General features: G+C 34.2%; 1 protein-coding gene across 3 annotated transcripts in view; it reads right to left on the bottom strand.

Annotated features, from left to right (window-relative positions):
• Positions 1 to 7,457: 7,457 nt before the first annotated feature.
• Positions 7,458 to 20,840, bottom strand: part of ASB7 (ankyrin repeat and SOCS box containing 7) — a 37,305-nt gene continuing 23,922 nt past the window's right edge. For 2 of the 3 annotated variants that reach the window (XM_020963756.2, XM_020963764.2), the window contains one exon: positions 7,458 to 10,942. In XM_020963756.2, coding sequence (XP_020819415.1) covers positions 10,803 to 10,942 — 140 coding nt within the window. In that variant the 3' untranslated portion in view covers positions 7,458 to 10,802. Of the gene's footprint in view, positions 10,943 to 16,292; positions 16,447 to 20,840 lie in introns of all 3 variants that reach the window. The other variant, XR_002320187.2, reaches the window with a different exon arrangement.

Here is a 20,840-nt window from a genome sequence, read left to right as displayed (position 1 = left end):
GGAAAAACAACTGAACTGGAAAATAGTTTGAAGAGAGATACTTTAAGAATTACTGGACTGTCTGAAAGCTATGATAAAAAAAAGAACCTAGACATCACGTTTCAAGAAAATAAGTGCCCTGATAGCTTAGATCCAGAAGGTAAAATAGGAATTGAAAGAATGCATTGATCACCTTCTGAATGAGATCCCAAAATGAAAACTCTCAGGAATATTATAGCCAATTACAGAGCTCCCACGTCAAGGAGAAAATAACGTAAGCAGTCAGAAAGAAACAATTCAAATATCATGGAGCCACAGTCAGGAATTAAAGGAGTGGAGGGCTTGGAAAACGATATACCAAAAAACAAGCTAGAACTACAACCAAGAATAAACTACTCAGCCAAATTGAGTATAATGGATATTTAATGAAATAGAGGACTTTCAAGCATTCTTGATGAAAAAACCCAGAGATATATAGAAAATCTGACATTCAAACACAGGACTCAATGGAAACATAAAAAGGTAAACACAAAAGAGAAATCACAAGGAACTCAATAAGGTTAAAATGTTTACTACATTCCTGTACAGGAAGATAGAAAGAACTTTATCATTATTAGGGAAATTAAAAGTAGTCAATGTAGTCAGGGCTGGAGGGCAAGTTGATTTTGTTGGGATGATCTAAAAAAAATGAAGTGCTAAGAAAGAGGGATGCACTGGGATAAAGAAGGGAGAGGAAGAATGGGAAAAACTATCTCATCTAAAAGAATCACACAAAGAAGAGCTTTTATACTGGAGGAGGAAATGGGGGAAGTAGGATGGGAAGGGGATGAGAGAAAGAGAAGAGGTGATAAAAAGGAAGATAGATTAAGGGAGGCAGTGGTCAGAAGCAAAACAGACTTCTGAGGAATGACAAAATAAAAAAAAAAGAAAGATAAACAGAAGAAAATAGGATGGAGGGAAACACATAGTAATGGTAACTGTGAATGTGAATGAGATGAATTCACTCATAAAACAGAAGTGGAAAGCAGAATAGATTAGAAGTCAGAATCCAACAACATGTTGGCTAGAGCAGAATCTATTATGTTTCAGCTGAAGTAAAAAAAAAAGAGTGGTAACAATCATGATGTCAGAGCAATAGCAAAAAACAGACCTAATTAAAAGAGACAATCAAGGAAATTACATTTTGCTAAGAGATGCTGCAATGAATATAAAAAAAAATTTAAACAAGTTTCTCCAACAAAGGCCTTATTTCTCATGTATATAGGGAACAGTCAAATTTATAAAAGTAAGAACCATTTTCCAGTTGTTAATTGGTCCAATGCTATGAACAGGCAGTTTTCAGAAGAAATCAAAGCTATCTATAGTCATATAAAAATTATCTAAGTCAGTAATAATTAGAGAAATGTAAAGGGAAAAGGCCTATATGCACAAAAACATTTATGGCAGATCTTTTGGCGTTTGCAAAGAATTGGAAATCAAGGGAATGTCCAATTGGGGAATGGCTGAACAAGTTGTGGCATATGATTATGATAGAAAACTATTGCACTATAAAAGATGAGGGGGCATAGTGTCAGGAAAACCTGGGAACACCTACATGAATTGATACGAAATGAGCATAAGTAGGACATAATTGTACACAGTAACAATATGATGATTAAATGTGAACGACTTACTCTGATCAGTACAATGATCCAAGACAATTCTGAAGTACTCATGACAAAAAATGCTATCTACTGCCAAAAGGAACTGATGAGCTCAGTATAAACTGAAGTATAATTTTCTCACTTTATTTTTCTTGCTCTCTTGTGACATAACTAATACAGAAATGTTTTGGATGGTTTCACATGTATAATTGATATCATGTTGCTTCCCTTCTTAGCAAACAGGAGGGAGAGAACACGGAACTCAAAATTTTAAAAAAATGTTAAAATTACTTTTTATGATTACAAAATCTAAAAAAAGTGTATGTTGTTTTAGAGGGTCTTGAGTTCTTAAGATTTCTCGGAAAGATGTTAGCATTGGCTAATTTTATTTGACTGGTAATCAACTCGATTCCATTTTACACAAGATCCCCACTCCCTCATTCCTCTAGTCAAGACTTCTACACTTTCATAACTCGCTGTAACCTAGCTAGAAAGAGTACATATATAGGAACATATCTCTTCTTTGTATACAAATAGAGAAGCTTTTGAGGCATGTTATCTTTTTAGAAGTTGCCAAGCTCTGGAGCTGGTGGTCTGGGTGTGCCACAAGAAACAGGTAGGTGGTGCAGCGGACACAGCATTGGGACTTGAGTTAGGAAGACCAGAGTCTAAATTCAGTCTCATACACTTATTAGCTGTGTGAACCTGCACAAGTCATTTAACCTTTGTCTGGCTCAATTTCCCTCATCTATAAAACAGGGATGAAGCAGGACCTACATTCGTAAAGCGCTTAGCATAGTGCTTGGCACATAGCAGGCACTTAGTGCTCTCTCCCTTCCCTTAGAGCAGTTCCCAAACTTATCTGGCCTACTGACCCCTTTTGAAAAAAATTAGTCAGCACCTCCCTGGAAAACTACTTTCTTTAATCCTTTAGCAGGTTTTTTTTTTTGTAATTTGCATCATTTCTATACATACACACACATGTTAAATGATACATCTTAAATTTAATAATTTGTTGTAAATTTGTAGGTATTTTTCCTGCATTGAAATTTTGTTGATGTAATATTACATCAGGTAACCATAGAGTATCATATTGTAACAAGTCATTACATGCACATATTTCTTCCAAGACAATGTACAACATGCTAGCCTGCCAACAACTGCTCGTTAAGACCTGTTGGTGGACTTGACCAATGATAGGTTATAATTTGCATGTTGTATGTTTATTTGGAAAATAATGTCATCACTATGATTTTAACTGTTATACAACAGATGAAACATGTACAAACGGTTTTTCAAAATTGTCTTTTCTTTCCTTATGCTTCCACTGCCCCCTTATTACGCAAGAAGCTACCACTACCCCCTCCCCCATCATTCCAGTGTCCCCCAGAGGAGGTATCACCCACTTTGGGAACCTCTGCTAGAGCATCTTGACTTGTAAAGGGCACATGTGATTTATATAGGGGACACACTGGAGACACCCAGAACTGACTGCCTCAGGCAGTGTGAGATGTGACTCTATCCTTCCACTCTAATTAATCAAATACCCTTTGGGGTCATGCCACAGTCCTCGAGTGGGTTAGGGACCACGCTTTGGAAAAAAAAACTGCTAAGAAGTTTGGCTATCATGTCTGTGTAGCAAGATCAAGGTTTTCTGAATTCTCCTTTTTCTGCTTAGAACACCACCATCCTTGTGGCTCACTACCTCTGTGATATTATTAGCTGCGTTTATTCACCCCACACTTCAACTGCCAAATCTTGTCATTCCTAGCTCCACAACCCTCATATTTGTCCATTTCTCTCACTCTTCAGGAAGCCTCTGCCCCTGAGGACCACTGTGCCCACTGGCTCTCTTAAACTGCTCAAAAGGCCTTTTTCTGAACTTATAAGAGTCCAGCCCCAAACCACGTCTCTCTTCCCTGTTTCCCTCCCCTACCCACATCCCCACCCCAATTAACCATTTTCTAGGCCTTCAGGGACTGTGATCTGACAAAAAGGGAAAAGTAAAAACTGAAAGGCTGGGTCCATGTCAATATAAATGTATGGGTGCATTTGTCATGAATAAACACAATTGGAGAGGCAATTTTAAAGACAAAATAAAGGCTTTAGTGGATAGGGAAAAGTATGTTCCTTTCCTACTAGTGACTTTAGGTCATGTCAGGTCACTCACACAATTACACTAGTAGAATTTTTTTTAAAATTATGAATAGAACATGACATAACCAATTATCTCTTGAAATATTGTCTAAAATTAAATCTGCCAATTCCTTTACATGCTTTAAAATTGTTTTTTCAATGAATAAGCATTTATCTCCCTCCTACCTCCTCCCACTAAAAACAAACAAATCCCTTTTAACAAATACATATAACTCATTCTTTTATTTTGGCACACTTTCCTTTTGTCTTCTGGTTTTATGAGATTGATAGTCTCCTTCACTAGTATGCTCTCATTGGTCATTGGAGAGGATATCAACAGAATTTCAAGTGCACAATGAACACTCATTGAAGATCTAAAACTTGTGATTCTTAGCATCCTTTTCTATTCTGCCACCAGTATGGTGACATGGAAGGGATTGTGTAGGATTGAAGGCTATTTTAGATTTTTGTGTTTCATGGCTCAACAGTCAAATAAATTCATCACCACACATCCAGCCCACTGGTGATAAACCATTCTGTGCCTATCTAGGTTAGACTTTGAAAGCAGTGTTTGCCTTAGATTACTCATAACCCTTCAAGCATTGTAGCTGCTAAAGTTTGCACGTTCATGACCACAACATGCTGACGGCACTGAAAAAGGACTTTGTGGAGGAATTGGGTATCGGTTTTTGTAATGAACTTGGTAAACTTTCTCAATATAATAAATAAATGTCACTGTTAGACATTTCACAATCTGAATGTAATGGAGAAACAGCAAATTACCACTGCTAATCAGTCACATGTAATAAGAGTCCAAGATATTAGATAAGCCCACACAATTATTTCTCACTTAACACTACTCAGTAGTATGTCACTCAGTGTAAGAACACTCAATAGTAGTTACATGGTGTAACACTGTCTCATATATATACATACATATATATGTATATATATATGTATGTATGTATATATATGTATGTATATATATATATATATATACACACACACACACACACACACATATATATTAATTGCTCTGAGTAGAAGTGAATACCATTAGGAATAATACACAGGAGATTATGCCCACTAAAAAACTAAAGTGTACATAAGGGCATTTTCTGTTTGTCCCCCTTGCCTGGAATGCACTTCCTCCTCATCTCTGCCTACTGCCTTCCCTGGTTTCCATTAAGTCCCAACTAAAATTCCATCCACAGGAAGCCATTCCAAACCCTTCTTAATTCTACTGCCTCTCTCCCTTGATTATTTCCTATTCATCTTGTACATATCTTGTTTGTGTTTGTTTGCTTGTTGTCTCCCCCATTAGACTAAGCTTGAGTGCTAGGACTTTTGCCTCTTTTTCTATCCCTAGCACTTAGCACAACACCTGGCATATAAGATGTACTTAATGAATGTAAATCTTTAATGACTGATATTCTCTAGTTTAGTGTAACTAATGGAAAATAAGTGGTAATAAAAACTCCCAGTATTTAATGCAGAATCCAGACTACCTTCTAAGGTAAAAGTGATTGGGCCTTAGTAAAAAATTAAGTCATCAGCAAACTAAGGGAGTGAATATTTTTGAAACTAATTTTATGCAAGTATCATCTCCAGTAACTTGTTCTTCTATAATTGGGGGGGGGGGAAGAGTGAGGAGAGGAGGAAAAGAGAAAAAGAGGCATCAAGGTGGGAAAAAACATTGAATACTGACCTAATTTGAAACTACTAGGAAGGAAGAAAATAGCTATCAGCCCCAAAACTAGGAGGAGAAAAGATCTGCATCTATTTGCCAGATAATATAGGAAGTGTCCACAGCCGGATTACCACTGTTTCACTCACAGTCTATATCTATTCATCATATAATAGTTATCTCCTAGTTTCAATTGATACCCATTATCTAAGCTCAACTGTCATTCTGCTGAAATTTAAATATTTTTGTTTCACACCAAAAAATGAGTCACTATATTACTTATGACTATTAAAAGGTGATCATACTTGAAATGCATTTGCATATGTATTCATTTCAAACCAATTTTCTAACTAAAATTATACCTGTAAACCAAAAGAATTTTAATCCAAAGGAATGTTACTTTTAAGATGCACAAATGACAAAATGTCAAATATAATGCATGTTTTCATTAGAGAGGAATATTTTTCACAATTTTAAGGTATCAGCAATACAGGACATATACTTTGCCTCATTTGGTTATTTGAAACGTATTATCAATCTCCAATATTCATTAATAACTTACCTCTTTGGTACTGAATTGAAATGTAGCACGGATACGTGAACAGGGCACATTCACAATTAGTCTAATAAAAACTATTTATTGAGCACCCACTATATGCAAGGCACCATTTTCAGAGAGCAACATGTCAAGAAAGAAAACCAAGGACTGCAGAAAAAAGGACCCCAAGGTATTATTTTTAGGCTACTACTCTCCTATCTCGCCATTTATCCAATGGACAAATTTCTCAAAATCTGCCTCAAGTAAAAACAGTAAAAATTGCTCATGCATCAACAGTATTTTCAGAAGGTAAAAGAACATCCATAAAATATGCCAATATCTTCTGGTAAATACATATAATTTATAAAAAAATCTCAAGCTATCCTTAGCACAAAATTAGATGAGTGATAAAGGAAAGTTAATTACTATTTTTCAGGTCTCCATATCTACCACTTAGCCTTGAAACTCAAAATTTCTGAATGTAAGAATTTAAAATCTTTACTAGTACTTAAATTAATGAAAATCATTTTAAAACTATACAACTTCTTTCCTTATACTCAAGTAACCCAAGAACATCTTCTATATACTGAGTTTAACCAAACAAGGTAGAGTTGCATTTAATTTCATCTTCAACACCCAACTGTATGGGACTTGCAAATGTTTTTATCAAACAGATAATCTCTTAAGTCAACAGCTGTCAAACCATTTTTATAAACCATCTTTCAGCTGAAAAAACAAATGGGGTTCTTACATAACACATGAATAGGACTGAAATTAGACTTCCAAACAACTCAGTAATTTTCCAAATTTGACCCACCTGTTGTTCTTCATCAGACTTAGTTTCAAATACACATTCATGGCCTTCAATAAGCCAGGCATTGAGTAGGTTTGCATGAGGGTGTTTTTTATTTTTTAAGCTGATATACTATATAGAATTTCCTTTTCAAGGACATGATGAATCAATGGCTAGAGTTTCAACTACCTCCCTCCTCTACATTAATCTGGCTATGTGGTTTGTGAGTTCAAAGAGCCATTTTGCTTCCTTCTCTTTGAGATCTATTAAACTACCTCAAACTAATTAACTTGTTTCAATATACCTTTTTGTATGTTAAGCAATGTGTGAGCCAAACCTTATCCTTTTCTGTATGGTACATACAAAACCAGTGGTTGAATTTTCCCCCAAAAGTTTGGTGCTGTGTCATCTTTTGTATAAGTAGATGAATATATTTTGACTTTTGGAGATTACATATTTCTGGTTTAGAGAGTCACGGCTAGATGATGAAGTTCACTTGAACAAGACATTAATATTTGATGACTTTATCTACATTAGCAGTAGTTCCTAATATCATGGTCTTACAATATTCCTGCTCAGTCAAAATGCTGATACACGAAAAGTGGTTCACTTTTTTCTTCATAAAACGGCTGCAAATAAAAAAGTTAAAACAAACTAGAAATAAATAGGACAAGGCTCCAATATTTTTTAAACCAGGTTTAGGTTTTTTTTTTTAAATTCAAATTGACCCAAACAAAACTTACATTACAAAGGAAGAACAAAATACATTATGATATAACACACAAGGAGTTACATGGAAGCTAAATTTGTGGGCAAATTGGAAGTTGTTCTTATCCCAATCACATTTTGGGCTAGTGAGCAACTTTGCAGAAAAGTTAGAATTTCAATTTCCTCATGGTCCACTCTGGTAATCAAACTACACATTCTCTTCTCTTTCAGGGTGTGTATGAGAAATGAATCATGCTCCTCTTTGTCCAGATGTGCACTTCTGCTACTGCCAACTCCAGCCAGAACACTACATTCTTTAGCTGAAGTGCTGTTCCAAGCATGAGTGATAATGAATTAAAAACCAAAACAGTCAAAAGCCTTTCAAACTAACGAATATGGACTATAACGTAGTAAATAGTTTAGAAATATGGGAATTAAATAATCTAAAAAACACTCTTACTCTGCTGTACATTTATAAACACAAATATTTACAAAACACTCTGCTTAGTTTTAAAGGATGAGGTTTGCAGTTCATTAATGATCATAATCTTTTACTCGCCTGCGTCTTTGGTGTATTTGCCAAATATATTTTTTAAAGGTTTAGTAATAAGTTAAATAAAGTAGTTTAAAAGAAAACTATGAGTATCAATGAAAATTATAATATGGCCTCAACTTTTTGTAGTCAAGATTTTCTGGTATAATCAAATCAGTTTGTTTTCTAAAAGTCCTTGTTCTTTCTATCCAAATTGTGACAACAGAATGGCTCCATGTAAATCAAATTAAAATACAGACTAGCATTTTAATCAATAAATTTGACCAATTACCTAGATAAATTTTAGATATTGTTAAATGTGATATATGATTGGGATTTTGTTAACAACAACAAAATAAAGTGTTCTTTTTAAGTTACCAGAATAATCAAATTTCAAATAAATAATGGAATTATACAATTCTTCATTAAATAGAAATTTCATTTTCAGGAAGATCTCATAATTTTTCTGAAGTCACAGCAGCAACACAGAACAAAGAATTTACCTTAATCTGATTTGTTTATCTGGAACTCCCTGACTAAAACTCAGTGGCTAAATCAGCTTAGAAAATACTGATGTAACACTTTTGAATCAAAATGGGGGAAGAAAAATTTTAAACTAAATTAATAAATTAACAATTATGGGGGAATAATCTTATGTTTAAGATAACTAACATTACTGCTCTGGAATGACAAGAAATTAAAGAGTGCAAGGCTCCCATGCCATCCTACCCTCACCTCATCATACCCAGGTGCTGCAATTTCCTCAGATTATAGGACTAGACACTGTGACATACATGGAGAGGAACCAGGTGGACTCAGACAATTCAAGTGTCCCTCTTTGACCATTATTAATCCCTGTCCTGGGAATCACCTAATGGAATGAGAAGGCAGTTAATTTCAGACTCCCCCTTTATTAAGTATGTGACCTCTCTTTGGAGACCATTTTTGGGAGGCATATAACTTTTTTACTATGAAAAGCACAGACCAATTCAAATCCCACTATGCCCAAGTGATAATAACTCTTCAGTCATTACTGAATTAGGCCACTTTTTAACTGGTATCCTGAAATTGAAAAGCTTTATGAATCATATTATCTATCTCTTCTTTCTATAGGTCTCCATTTTTGAAAACCTGCTCACTGCCTAGGCACAACACAGTAAGATAATCCTCACTGCCACTGGATATTGTGCATTCACACTACCATTAAGCTTTGTGCTTAAGCTACTACTTCTGGCTCTAGAGAGATAAAGCCAAAGTGGAGGCCTAATTCTGAATTTAGCTACATTTTTCGGTTAAACCATTTCCCTCACATTTTCTGATCTGAAACTAGCAATACAGAAAATAATAACTGCTTCAGCACCTAAGTTTCTGATAACAAACTCATTACCAGTACCTAAAACTGTGAAAAGTCTACAAAAACATTAAGAACGATGACATCCTGAAGCTAATATGATGCCAAAGCATGTGCAGAAAACATTTCCAAGGGCATCATCTCAGATCTTTATGGGTCCCAGAAATCTTGTCAATTACTAAGACACTTCATCATGTCTTATGTTTACAGTGCAAATATGTGCCCGGTCAACTTAGAAAATAAAACCATTCAGTATAATAATTTTCAAAATATAGAGTAAATTTTGTTATTGTATTATGAATTACGTGGATTTACTAAATATGTACCCCACAGACATTTTATTACAATTTAATCAGAAAAAAAAATTGAAACTATACCAAATTATTTAACTGTATTGAAGCAAAATGTTTTCATCAAATTTTGGACTACATTTTTAAAGAGACCTACCAACATGAGTGTGAAATCTATGCTTGGAGTGAAGTAAAAGTATGTATCCAGGAAAGATGTTAAAATCAAAACTTCAATCAATGTATTATGGTATGGCAATAAAAAATTAAAGTGGCAGTCAGTTCCTACTTTCATGGACATATCTAAGCTGGCTATGGAATGATGAACATTAAATAAAACAATGTAAAAAATACACCAGAAAGGTTATTGCACCGGAGGCACTGTTTTAGAAACAGAATAGATTAGCTTTATAAAGTTATTTTCTTTCCCATTAACTTTTTTTAAAGAACATATTCAACTAGAGACAAAGAGAAAGTGAGACACAATGTCTCTGTGTAGTGTACTACTGTTATTAAAAAACAAAGTTAAAAACACGAGCACACTAACAGAAAAGCCGAGGTACTAGATTTATGGTATCTTAGCTATAGCAATTAGGAAAAGAACTGTATAAAACAGCCAATTTGTATTCATTAAAATGGAATGGGGTGACTGTATTTATTTTAAAATTTCTTATGGCATTTTCCAGCATATCCCTGGACCCCCCCAGATAAAACTATACCTCCAAACCTCACTCAGCTTAATAACTGCTCAGCTGGTTTACAATACCATGCGTGCCAATGGAAACCATAAACATTCTGAAAAGGGTAAATTCTCTATTCCAAACCTGCACGCTTCATTAAAAAAAAAAACAAAAAAAAACCCAACAACAATAACAACAAACACAACAATTTTCTAAATGCAATATTGTATAGAAAGCTTGGACCTTTTAAACTTGGACCAAGAAACCAAAATTAAGACCTTCTAGCATGTGGTAAAAAAAAAAATCCCTCCCCTACAGTGAAAAACAAACAAAAAACCCGAAGTGTATACCTGCCTTCTGACTTCACAGCAAATCAGAAATTGCATAGGATATACTTTGTGCAAGGCAACAAGCCTTTTAAGTATCTGGTATATATCTCCTAATCTTGCTCATGATGTCCCACTGATATCAGATATCATCAAATTTGTGTTTTAAGTAGTCTTTCATGACCTTGGCAATTGGTAGTTCATCAAGTAGTTTTAGGTTTTGAAGGCCTATACATTGGCGAATTTTAATTCGGCACAGGTCCTGCAAGTTTCTGGGCTGCCCTAAAAAGAAAATTAGAAAAAAACAGTTATAAAGCTAAAATTTCAAGATTTAAGGTGGCATTTTTGGCTTATCTAATGAGGAACTGCTTTTCTAATGACTTTTACACTGTCTATTTTTCTATTATTGATCAACTAACCAGACACAGGCAAAAGCATAACCGCCTAGTGGTTACCTAAAAATCTTATGACCAATTTCTTTCCATTTCCAAACCCCACCCAAATCTCTCTCTTTCACACACCCACACCCACCCACTCACATGACACAAACATGAATATATGTATTTTCTACTGCTGCTCCTAGAACTTCAGTGTTGGAGCTATGCTGCTCTAATTGATGAAGTGGGTTCATTATATCTAGCTGGATCCAGAACTCCCAACCATGCTTCAACATGGTGATCATCTGACCATGCCACTATGTGTTATAACCAAGAGCAACCTTCCTCCCATCACCCATGCTTTTCAATTTGGGCTTAGGGAATAGTAATCAAATGAACACTATCACTGTTTCTGAAATGGGTGAAAAAACTCACTATTCTGTAACTTCACTCACCATCCCTATAGCTTCCAGACCAAAACACACTTCCTTAGCCACCATTTCCTAGTACATGTTTAGTCCCCCATTAGAATGTAATCATCTTGAGAGAAGAAGCTCTTTTATTTCTGTATCCTCAATGTTTAGCTTAGTGCCTGGTGCATGGTAAATGCTTAATTAAAGTATTTTCATTCAATCATTTTCAGCAACTTCTTAAGCGGAACACAGAAAAAGCTTTTCAGTAAAATAATATAACCTTTATATTGGCAAAATAAAAAATCTTCCTTATGAAGGAATGGAGATACCTCATAGACTTCTTGGCCATTTTATTATTTAAGCAATCTTATATAAAATGCTTCTTAATGATTTTTAAAATCGTGCTAGTTTAGATGAAACTGCATTTGTTTACAATGTAAATCTAAAATGCAGTTTTTGTGAATGAACAATGTCCTCAGAGAAAAGTCTTTGCCTTTTAACTAATTTACATAAAACTTGATCTTTACAATTCTATCAGGATAATGGTTAACCTATCCCTGAAAAGGCTTTGCCACTCTGTTGCTGTTATTCTGATTAAAAATGTGTCAATATATTATACAACATGATAAAATATGTGTGTGCATATATATGTGTATGTATGTGTGTCTGAGTGTGTGCATGTGTATACAACATATGTTGACATGTACCTATAATGACAAGTCATGGCAAGGGTTCGAAAGAGAGATTAATAAGGGATAAATCTGTTAGCAATAATATGTATATTTCTACTGTAAAAACTGGTTAAGGCAGACTTCAACTTACACATGCTAAGCTTACATAAAAATGGCTACCTAAGCACCTCAGATTTAGCTAGGAAGACTGAGGAACTACATGGCCTTTATCCCCCTTTCACACCTGCCAACATTGGAATGTCTACCCTTTTTCCTCCTCAACAATGCAGAACCCATTGTTGCCTGGGCTCTAGACCTACCCTCAGTGCTAATCCAAGGCTGAGTCTGTGGCGGAAAGGAAAAAAAGCCCTGTTATTACCATTATCTCTCCTTAACAGTGATACTTATTTAGCCCAAACACTTGGTCTTATAAAGTAGCACTCCCTCCCTCTCTCACTCCAACCCCCAGCAGCCAAACCAGCTGTGTGGCCACAGGAACTACACAAACTCCATATAGGCATCTCCAATTATCATTACATATCACATTTATTAGGAGAATAATCTATCGCTGTCATTTTCAATAAATGCTTACATAAATTTTTCCTTATCCAGCTAAAAGGATTCTTAAAATCTTCAATTCAAGGTTTACTGCTATATACAGATAATCTGCAATACCTGAAATAAACTGCAAACAGTAATAGAGTAGAAATTAATCCACAAAAGGGAGGATTAAATACTCCCATTTTTTAAAACGCAATTTTAGAACCTAAACTATGATGTTTCATCTCACAGCATGAATCATCTTATTAGACAGATGATCGAAGGTTATATTCAAGATTAGTTTACAGAAACCACTACAATAATATATTCAAAGAAGAAAAGGTGAGCCAGCCAAAAGCATGATATATTGATGTGTATTCTGATGTAACTATGTTTCAGCTGATCTCTGCAAACATCTTTCTTAGCCCTCTCTACGAATATGTACCTTCTAGGACTAAGTCTCAATGGTAAGGTGATTTCATTTGCTCTTGGTTTCTTTCCCTTAGAAAGTGAGTTAAGTCCTTTCTTACTGTTCTGAAATTAAACATTTTTGTTTAAATTTCAGAACAATAAGAATGTTTCTTAATGAAGTGCTATGTTATTTTTGTTTGGTTTTGGGGTTTTTTTGGCCACTTGAGCAAAAAAAATTTCTTTAAACTTAAACTTCGTTTAAATTAAAGGAAGGGCCAAAGCTGAAGAAATGAAATTACTCCAGGTATTCAGACAACTGTAAGGGTAATTTGAGCATCTTTAATCACCAAGGATACTTTTATAGAGCAAACGTCTTCCTAGGTAAGCTGATTGTCCCCTCCTTGGAATGTGTAATCTCTGTCCATACAGTATATAGTATTAACAGTAACAATTTGCATTTTAATAGATCTCTGAGATTGAAAAGTGTCTTAAATTAGGGCATTCTATATCTTTCTCCTTGATTTTTTTTATAGATAGAGACAAGGAAATAAAGAAAAGTTTATATAATGTATCTCAGGTCACATGAAGTTGTGGACAGAATGAAAATTCTGAATGCCTCTGAGCTGAATTCATTTGGCAAAATAATTTCCCCTTTTTATCCAACATGGCTTAAAAAATTTCCTCACAGCACTCTAATACAAAAGAACTACTTAATATTCACAAGACTGTAAGCCTCATAGGACCAGATTTACAGCTGGAAGGTACCTTGAAGATCATCTAGTCCAACTTTCTCATTTGACCAAAACACCAGAAAATACATAAACAAAACAAGTGCTCTGCAAAAAAACTTCTTTTCTCATTGTTGTTACTGTTATTAGTGTACAAAGGAAAATCATCCACTATATTAACTTCCAATAATTTAAGACAGTGGTGTCAAACTCATATAGATCGTAGTGCCCAGTTACATTTTAATCTGGTTCTGGCTACACTGGAGAATTTTGCTTATGTCACAGAGTGGACCCCCAAATTTGATACCTCTACCTAAGACATAAACTACTACAAATTTGTAATTGTACTTTAAAAATATTTTCACATCTTAAATCTTCATAAGAATTTTGTGGGATCAGATTAGGTAGGTTTTATTCTCACCTGAAGATGAAGAAACTGAGGTTTAGAAATGAAAGGATTTCCCTAAGGTCACAGAGCTAATTAATAGTTTAACATCAGAATTACTGATGTTACTAAACAGAATCAGGCAAGGATGTGAGTGAAAACATACAGAAGAAAACTACTGGGGGAAAACTGGCAATAATTCATTCAGTCAGCACATGTCTGAATGAATGGAGATTTAAACTGCTATACCAACACCTACACTTCAGAAACTTCTGTATCTGAGTGTATTTGATTGCAATATTATTTAAAGAGGTAAAAAGACGATATTGACTATATTGAAATTTACTAAGAAAATCCCAGGAGTTTCTGGAAATACCATACACCAATAACAAGGCACGCTCATGAGGCACATAACAGGTATTTAATAAATGTTTGTTGAATGAATTTACTACATACATGTAGCATATAATTTTTTGACCCAGGGCTGTGGTGAGCAAAAAATGAGACAGCATATATAAAATGGTTTACAAATCTTAAAGTGATTTATATATGTTAGCTCTTATTATTAGATCATTATTTACAAGTATGTGAACCCACAGGAGTGGGAGTTGGGAGCAGAGAAGAGTGAAGAAGTAAAAAAGTAAAAGAAATAAGGAAAGGGAAAAGCACAAATATAATTAGGTATAAGTTTTGTTCAGTATCCTAGAATTTCATTCTTATTCTAGTTTGTAAGAGCTCAAATGCCTATAAGACTTTAAAGGCAGAAATGAGCATGATGAATGATTGCAAAAGGTGAAATTTAAGGATCTCATCAATTATTGGATATACACAAAAACTGCAAGGTAATCATACTGAAGAATTTAAATAAATTCTGTAACAATTCAAAGGGTTGTTAGCATTTTGATTTTGTAAGAAAACTATCATAATGGGTGGGTATAAAATAGAAGTAAATCAACTCTTATAGGTCCATTACAAACCATGACCCATTACCATAATTTCTGGAATTAGAAATTCAAGTCCATCCACTTCTGATATCCAAATTACAATATTTATAATTGGTTAAAGTTCTTAATTTAGATGAGAAACAATCTCAAAAATATAGAAAGAGGCAAAACATCTGTGATATATAACATTTAAAAAACTTGGTTTAAAAAAAACAAGAAAGGTTATGGAGTTTTTGTAATATAACTATGAAAGAAAACTCTGAATCCTTTTCTAGATTATTTCATACAATCTCACTATTGTTAGTTTGAGGACCTTCACTGCAGCACAACATCTGGAATAGCCTTCCTGTACTTCTTTGCTTTATCTCACCATCTCATTTTAAAATCCCACCACAAACATATGTTTTCTCCCTTGCCTGTGCCTTGGAATTCCCTTCTCATTCTGCTATTTTAAAACTATAATTTCACAGTAACTTAAAACAGTAAAACATTAGAGACAGTATGAAACAAGTTAAACAAAAGCATAACTATGGACAAAGGTAGCTTTTATTGCTCTTTTTTATTCATGGGGAATGCAGTGAAATATAACTGGTTATCTAAAATCAAAGGCTAACTTCAATTTCATTAATCTGTAATCAGAACACAGTGTTGGCCATAACAAGACCTCTGTCTATAAATCACATTTTCCATAGGCAAATTATTTGTCTCATCTTATATTTCAAGCGGCACTTAATGACAAACAAATCCCAATAATAGGATACATTAAGAATGAAGTCTTTGAGTAAGTATAGAAAGTCACAGAAGAATAAAAAAAATTAAGGGGAAAGCATTTTTTCAATCTGAAATATTCCAAAATCTCATGCAATTTGTTCTATGATTCTGTATTTCATTTCTTCTAAAGGTGATTTTTTAAGATTCAAGACTGAAAAATCTAATGGGATATCTGCCTTGAATATTTAGAGTTGCCTTTAATTTATACAGTAAATCAAGAGTCTAATAGATAATCTTTCACCAAATAGCTCCTATGTAATGTTGCTTTGATAAATCCCTCTGCTTCTTTTAGCTGATACATCAAGGAAGAGTACTCAAAGGAATTCATGAGTTAATACATTTAAAAGCACTTCGTGTAATGGAGTTTTTGTGCAGTCTTCTAGTTCACATACCTGGCATTTTACTGTATTCGACAATACACACCACAGACTAAGTTTCACTATCTTGAGTTTAAAAAAAGGAGTGTTGTGATTTTTATTGTTACTTTATGTTTGGTAAAAGGGAAGCTTGAAACGGTTATGCTTCTTCAATTAAAAGAAGATATAGCTGTAATTAAAACAAAGTTAGAAGTTTAGAGTCACTGCTATCATTGTAAAATAGCATTTTTAAGCACCTACAAATGATATTATACATGGTGCTTTTCAGAATAAATTAGACAGATATTAATTCTTAATAGATAAGTTTGCATGGAAAATATCCTAATACTTGTAACCCACTGAAAGTGTCTGGGACTTTAAAAAGTACTACCAAATAACTACTAAATTCTTTTCTACCAATAACTTTTCTTCTAGGAAAAACATTATCCACAATTATTCATTCATAAGAGAAAAATAAAAGCAGGACAGAATAATATTTATCTTTCATAAATTACAGAAAATCACAGGAAAATGTTCATTAAGATGTTAAGAATGAGGCAACCAACCAGCACATAATGCCCATTTGCAGCATATTTATTATACACTGGCTGTACACAGTATTCAGATAAACAACAGATAACTCTTTTCAGTACATTAAATAATAGAGTAATGAAAATAGCAAGAAAAAAAGAGAAATTTAAACTGAAATACTAGATATGGCAAATAGGAGTCTCTTAACAAATGTTTGTCAAAGGGACACACTTTGAAGCTTTACAGATATAAGGAAAAATGAAAGAAAGTGCTACTTTACATAGCAGGCCATAAATTCAAGGGCTTAGTGCCCCCAGAAACTGGTAATGGCAGGAAATATAAAGGGAGTCATAGGATCTTTGAGTTGAAAGATAACATCTAATCTTACCTCCCCATTTTACAGATGAGAAAACTGAGATCTAGTGAGGTAAAGTGACTTGCCTAAATTCACATACGAGGGAATATAAAGGGCAAATTGGAAACCTGGTCTGAAGTCAAGAGTTCAGTATCCTTTCCAATTCATCACACTACTTTTGGTCAATTTATGAATGACAGAGGCATAAAGAAAGAGCTACAGAGAAAAGATGAGATATTTAAAGTCAGTGTCAAGGAGGACACCTATCTTGGCGCCCACAGAAAATCTCTGGGAGTTACTATAGACAATAATCTGTTGGATCATGAGTTTGCCCAGGATGGTCACACCTATGTTTTTCATGTTTATAAAATGAAATCAAGAGGGTGCTTTGTTAAAGAAGACTATTTTTGCTACATCAAAACAAGGCTCATCTCAAAGACAGGATGTTGGACAACTGAGATTTCACTATAACTTTTTTTACTTCAATATGCTATAATCACACTTTTCCTCTCCATATTTATCTTCAAGAAATTCGTAGGGAAAAGAAACTAGACTGGGGATTTCATGGAATAAGAAACTACCAATTGAGGAAACTTCTACCAAAGCAGAGGTCAACATCTCCTCTGCAACTTAAAATCTTAGGGAACTGCCTACAGCACTGAGAGGTTAACTGATTTTCCCTGGGTTAAAAAGCCAGTTGTCTATCTTCTTGGCTTGCTCTCTATACCATTATGCCACACTGCTTTTCAAGAGGTGATTAACAGACATTAAATTATTAAAGGCATAGTCACAGAATTATAAAGCAGGAGGAGACCTTTGTCCAAATCCCTTATTTTACAGTTGAGGAAATTGGGACCCATTTATTGAAAAATAAGTCCCAGGTAAGAAGAATGTTCCCATACACTCCAAAATCTTTACAGTAGCACTTTTTGAGATAGCAAAGTCACCAATTGGAGAAGAGCTAAATAAACTGTAATTTATGAAAGTAATGGAATATTATTGTGCCATAAGCAATGACAAATATGATGAATATAGAAAAACAGGAAAGATCTACATGAACTGATGAAGTGAAGTAAGCAGAGCCAAGAAAAACAAAATTCAGTGACTAGAACAATGTAAACAGAAAGAACCACAAAAAAATCAAAAGTGAATTTTTTAAAAATTACAAAAAGCAAGCACAACTCCAAAGAAGAGATATGAGAAAATACCATTCTCCACCCCTTTGCCGAGGTGGGGGGGGGTCTATGAGTGGTATGCTGCATACATTTTCAGACTTTCTGATAAATTGATAATTTTGATAAATTTTGTCAATTTTTTTCCTTCTACATCTTATTTTCCTTCTATGTCTTATCTTTAAAAACATTTGCCATATAGGATGTCTCTCTGCGAGGGGAATGGCTATTGGGGGAAATTTTGGGGATTCAAAAAAACCAAAAGACATTAATAAAAACTTAATTTTAAGAAGTCCCAGGGTTTTTAGAATCTTAGGGCAACAGCGTTTTTCTTCCTTCCTTAGGATCAAATGATATATATCTAATAAAAATTCAGACCTTAGAGCTAGTCCATCCAATAAATTTCATGTTTCTACATAATAATCATTATGAAGCGATTTTACTTTCCTAATATGTTGAGGGTCATAGAATCTAACTAGATAATTAAAAGTGATATAAGTTGCAGTTCTCTTCCATGTCAGATGACTGAATGCAGTTTCCAGTTCTTAGTACTCTTTGAACTTCCAGGAGTGAGCATTTTCTTTCACTTTAATTTAGTGAAAAACAGCTAGCTTTTTACATAACTATTGACTAAAAGGATGTGCCTGAACTAATATCCAGGTCAGAAACATTCCATTTATTTCTGGCAATAAACAATCTTAAGAGTACTGAAGCTTATTAAGGCAAATGGAATGATATATTTTTAACTTATAAAGGGAAATCACTCCTGAAAATTGTATTGAGATACCCATTTTCCTCATTCATTTACTAAACATATATATACTGCACAAGGCTCTATGCTCAGTACTTTGGTAATACAGATTCCATCCCAAAACTCCATCCATCAGTCTGATGAATAAATATGATTTCAGGTTTCCTCCTCTTTGACATACTCTTCTAGAACACTAGTGTAACTGACTCTATTAGCTCTGGTATTTTAGTAGTAGCCGAACAATTTTCAGCTACCTATTTCCTGAAAGTCTTTTTTAAAAAATGCTTAAACAAGTTTCTACTTCTTCTAACCAAAATTTATACTTGAGGCCAGGAATTCTTAAGAAGGTCCAAAGACCCTCAAGGGGTCCATGGATAGATCGTATGGGACCCATGAACTTAGGTGAAAAAAAAGAATCTTTATTTTCATTAATCTTTAAATGAAATTTGGCATTTTCTTCAATTATGAATTTTAACCACAACATTCTGACTTGGGATACTTAGGCTTCAGATTGCCAAAGGGGTCCATTACACAAAAACAGTTGAGAACCTTTGCTCCAGGCCAAAAAGTTTCTAGGTGCACATAGTAAGAAGCAATTCACTATCCTAATTCTCCTTATTTTACCAGTAAAATAGCTGTTAAGTGGGAGATAGTTGAAGGATATTAATAAATGGCAGTGTGTCCTCTTGGATTTGGTTTACAAAGGTTAATTCAACTGAGTCTCAAAAATGTTATATATAAAGAACATGTGACATATGAAGAAAAAAAAAGCAAATTTTCTAAAAAATAGAGTCCATAATAGAATAAAATGAAAAATTTACAGGAGATAACGGTATGGCATAATTCTAAGCTTCTAGATCAGGTTAGTTTTATCTGTGACAATACCAAAGTCCTTATCAGTGCTGTAAAGAAGACTGCTAGGAAAGTTGCTGAGAGATGCATGGTTTGAAATTTCATTCAATACCTTTTTAAAAATCATAGCACTAGAGATGAAATGGTCAGGGTTAGACAGGGAGAAAGAAAAAGCTATATCATTGCAAGTATACTATTCCAATCCTCCTCAAATTCTAGTTGAGCTCAAATTATTTTATCCAAATAATGACAGGCCATAATACTCTTCCCTATGTAGCTGAACCAGTTTCATTTAATGTTGTTGATAATGACAATAACGTTAACATATGAGACCAAAACATCTCAAACCCTTAACATTTTAAGTAGACAATGTTGAAATTACATCTTATATAATAATGATCAAGTACAACATTTAAGAGCCCTAGGAAAGGGGTAGGGGGGAGTAGGGATAAAGTTCTACATTAAAAATTACCTTTAAAACTCAAGGAACAAACAGTACTATATCTAAGCTACCTAGGCATAGAGGGAGGAGGGTGTATGACAGGTATGAGGTGGCAGAAAGAGCAATGGGCTTAGAATTAGGAGATCTGGGTTTAAGTATTGGCTTTGCTATTTAATAGCTGTGTGACTTTGGGCAAATCACAACCTTTCTACACGTTAGCTTCCTCATCTGTAAAATGGGGATAATACACTATTTAATTCACAAACATGCTGAGGAAGATGGTTTGTAAATTTTAAATTACTATATAAATGTGAGCTGAAAGCCCGACAGTTCTGTTATACTACATGGTTAGTAATAAAGGGGCTAGACAAGAGAAAGCAGATCCAAAGCAGACATCCCTATCAAGAAAAACAAGACTGTGTGATATGTGATATATAACACAGGTATAGATCACATGGATCTTCCTGTAGAGAGACAGAAA

The sequence above is a fragment of the Phascolarctos cinereus genome, unplaced genomic scaffold, assembly GCF_003287225.1.
Source record: "Phascolarctos cinereus isolate Bilbo 61053 unplaced genomic scaffold, phaCin_HiC Scaffold_3;HRSCAF=262, whole genome shotgun sequence".
Lineage (NCBI taxonomy): Eukaryota > Metazoa > Chordata > Mammalia > Diprotodontia > Phascolarctidae > Phascolarctos > Phascolarctos cinereus.
This window is presented reverse-complemented; position numbering and strand designations above follow the sequence as displayed.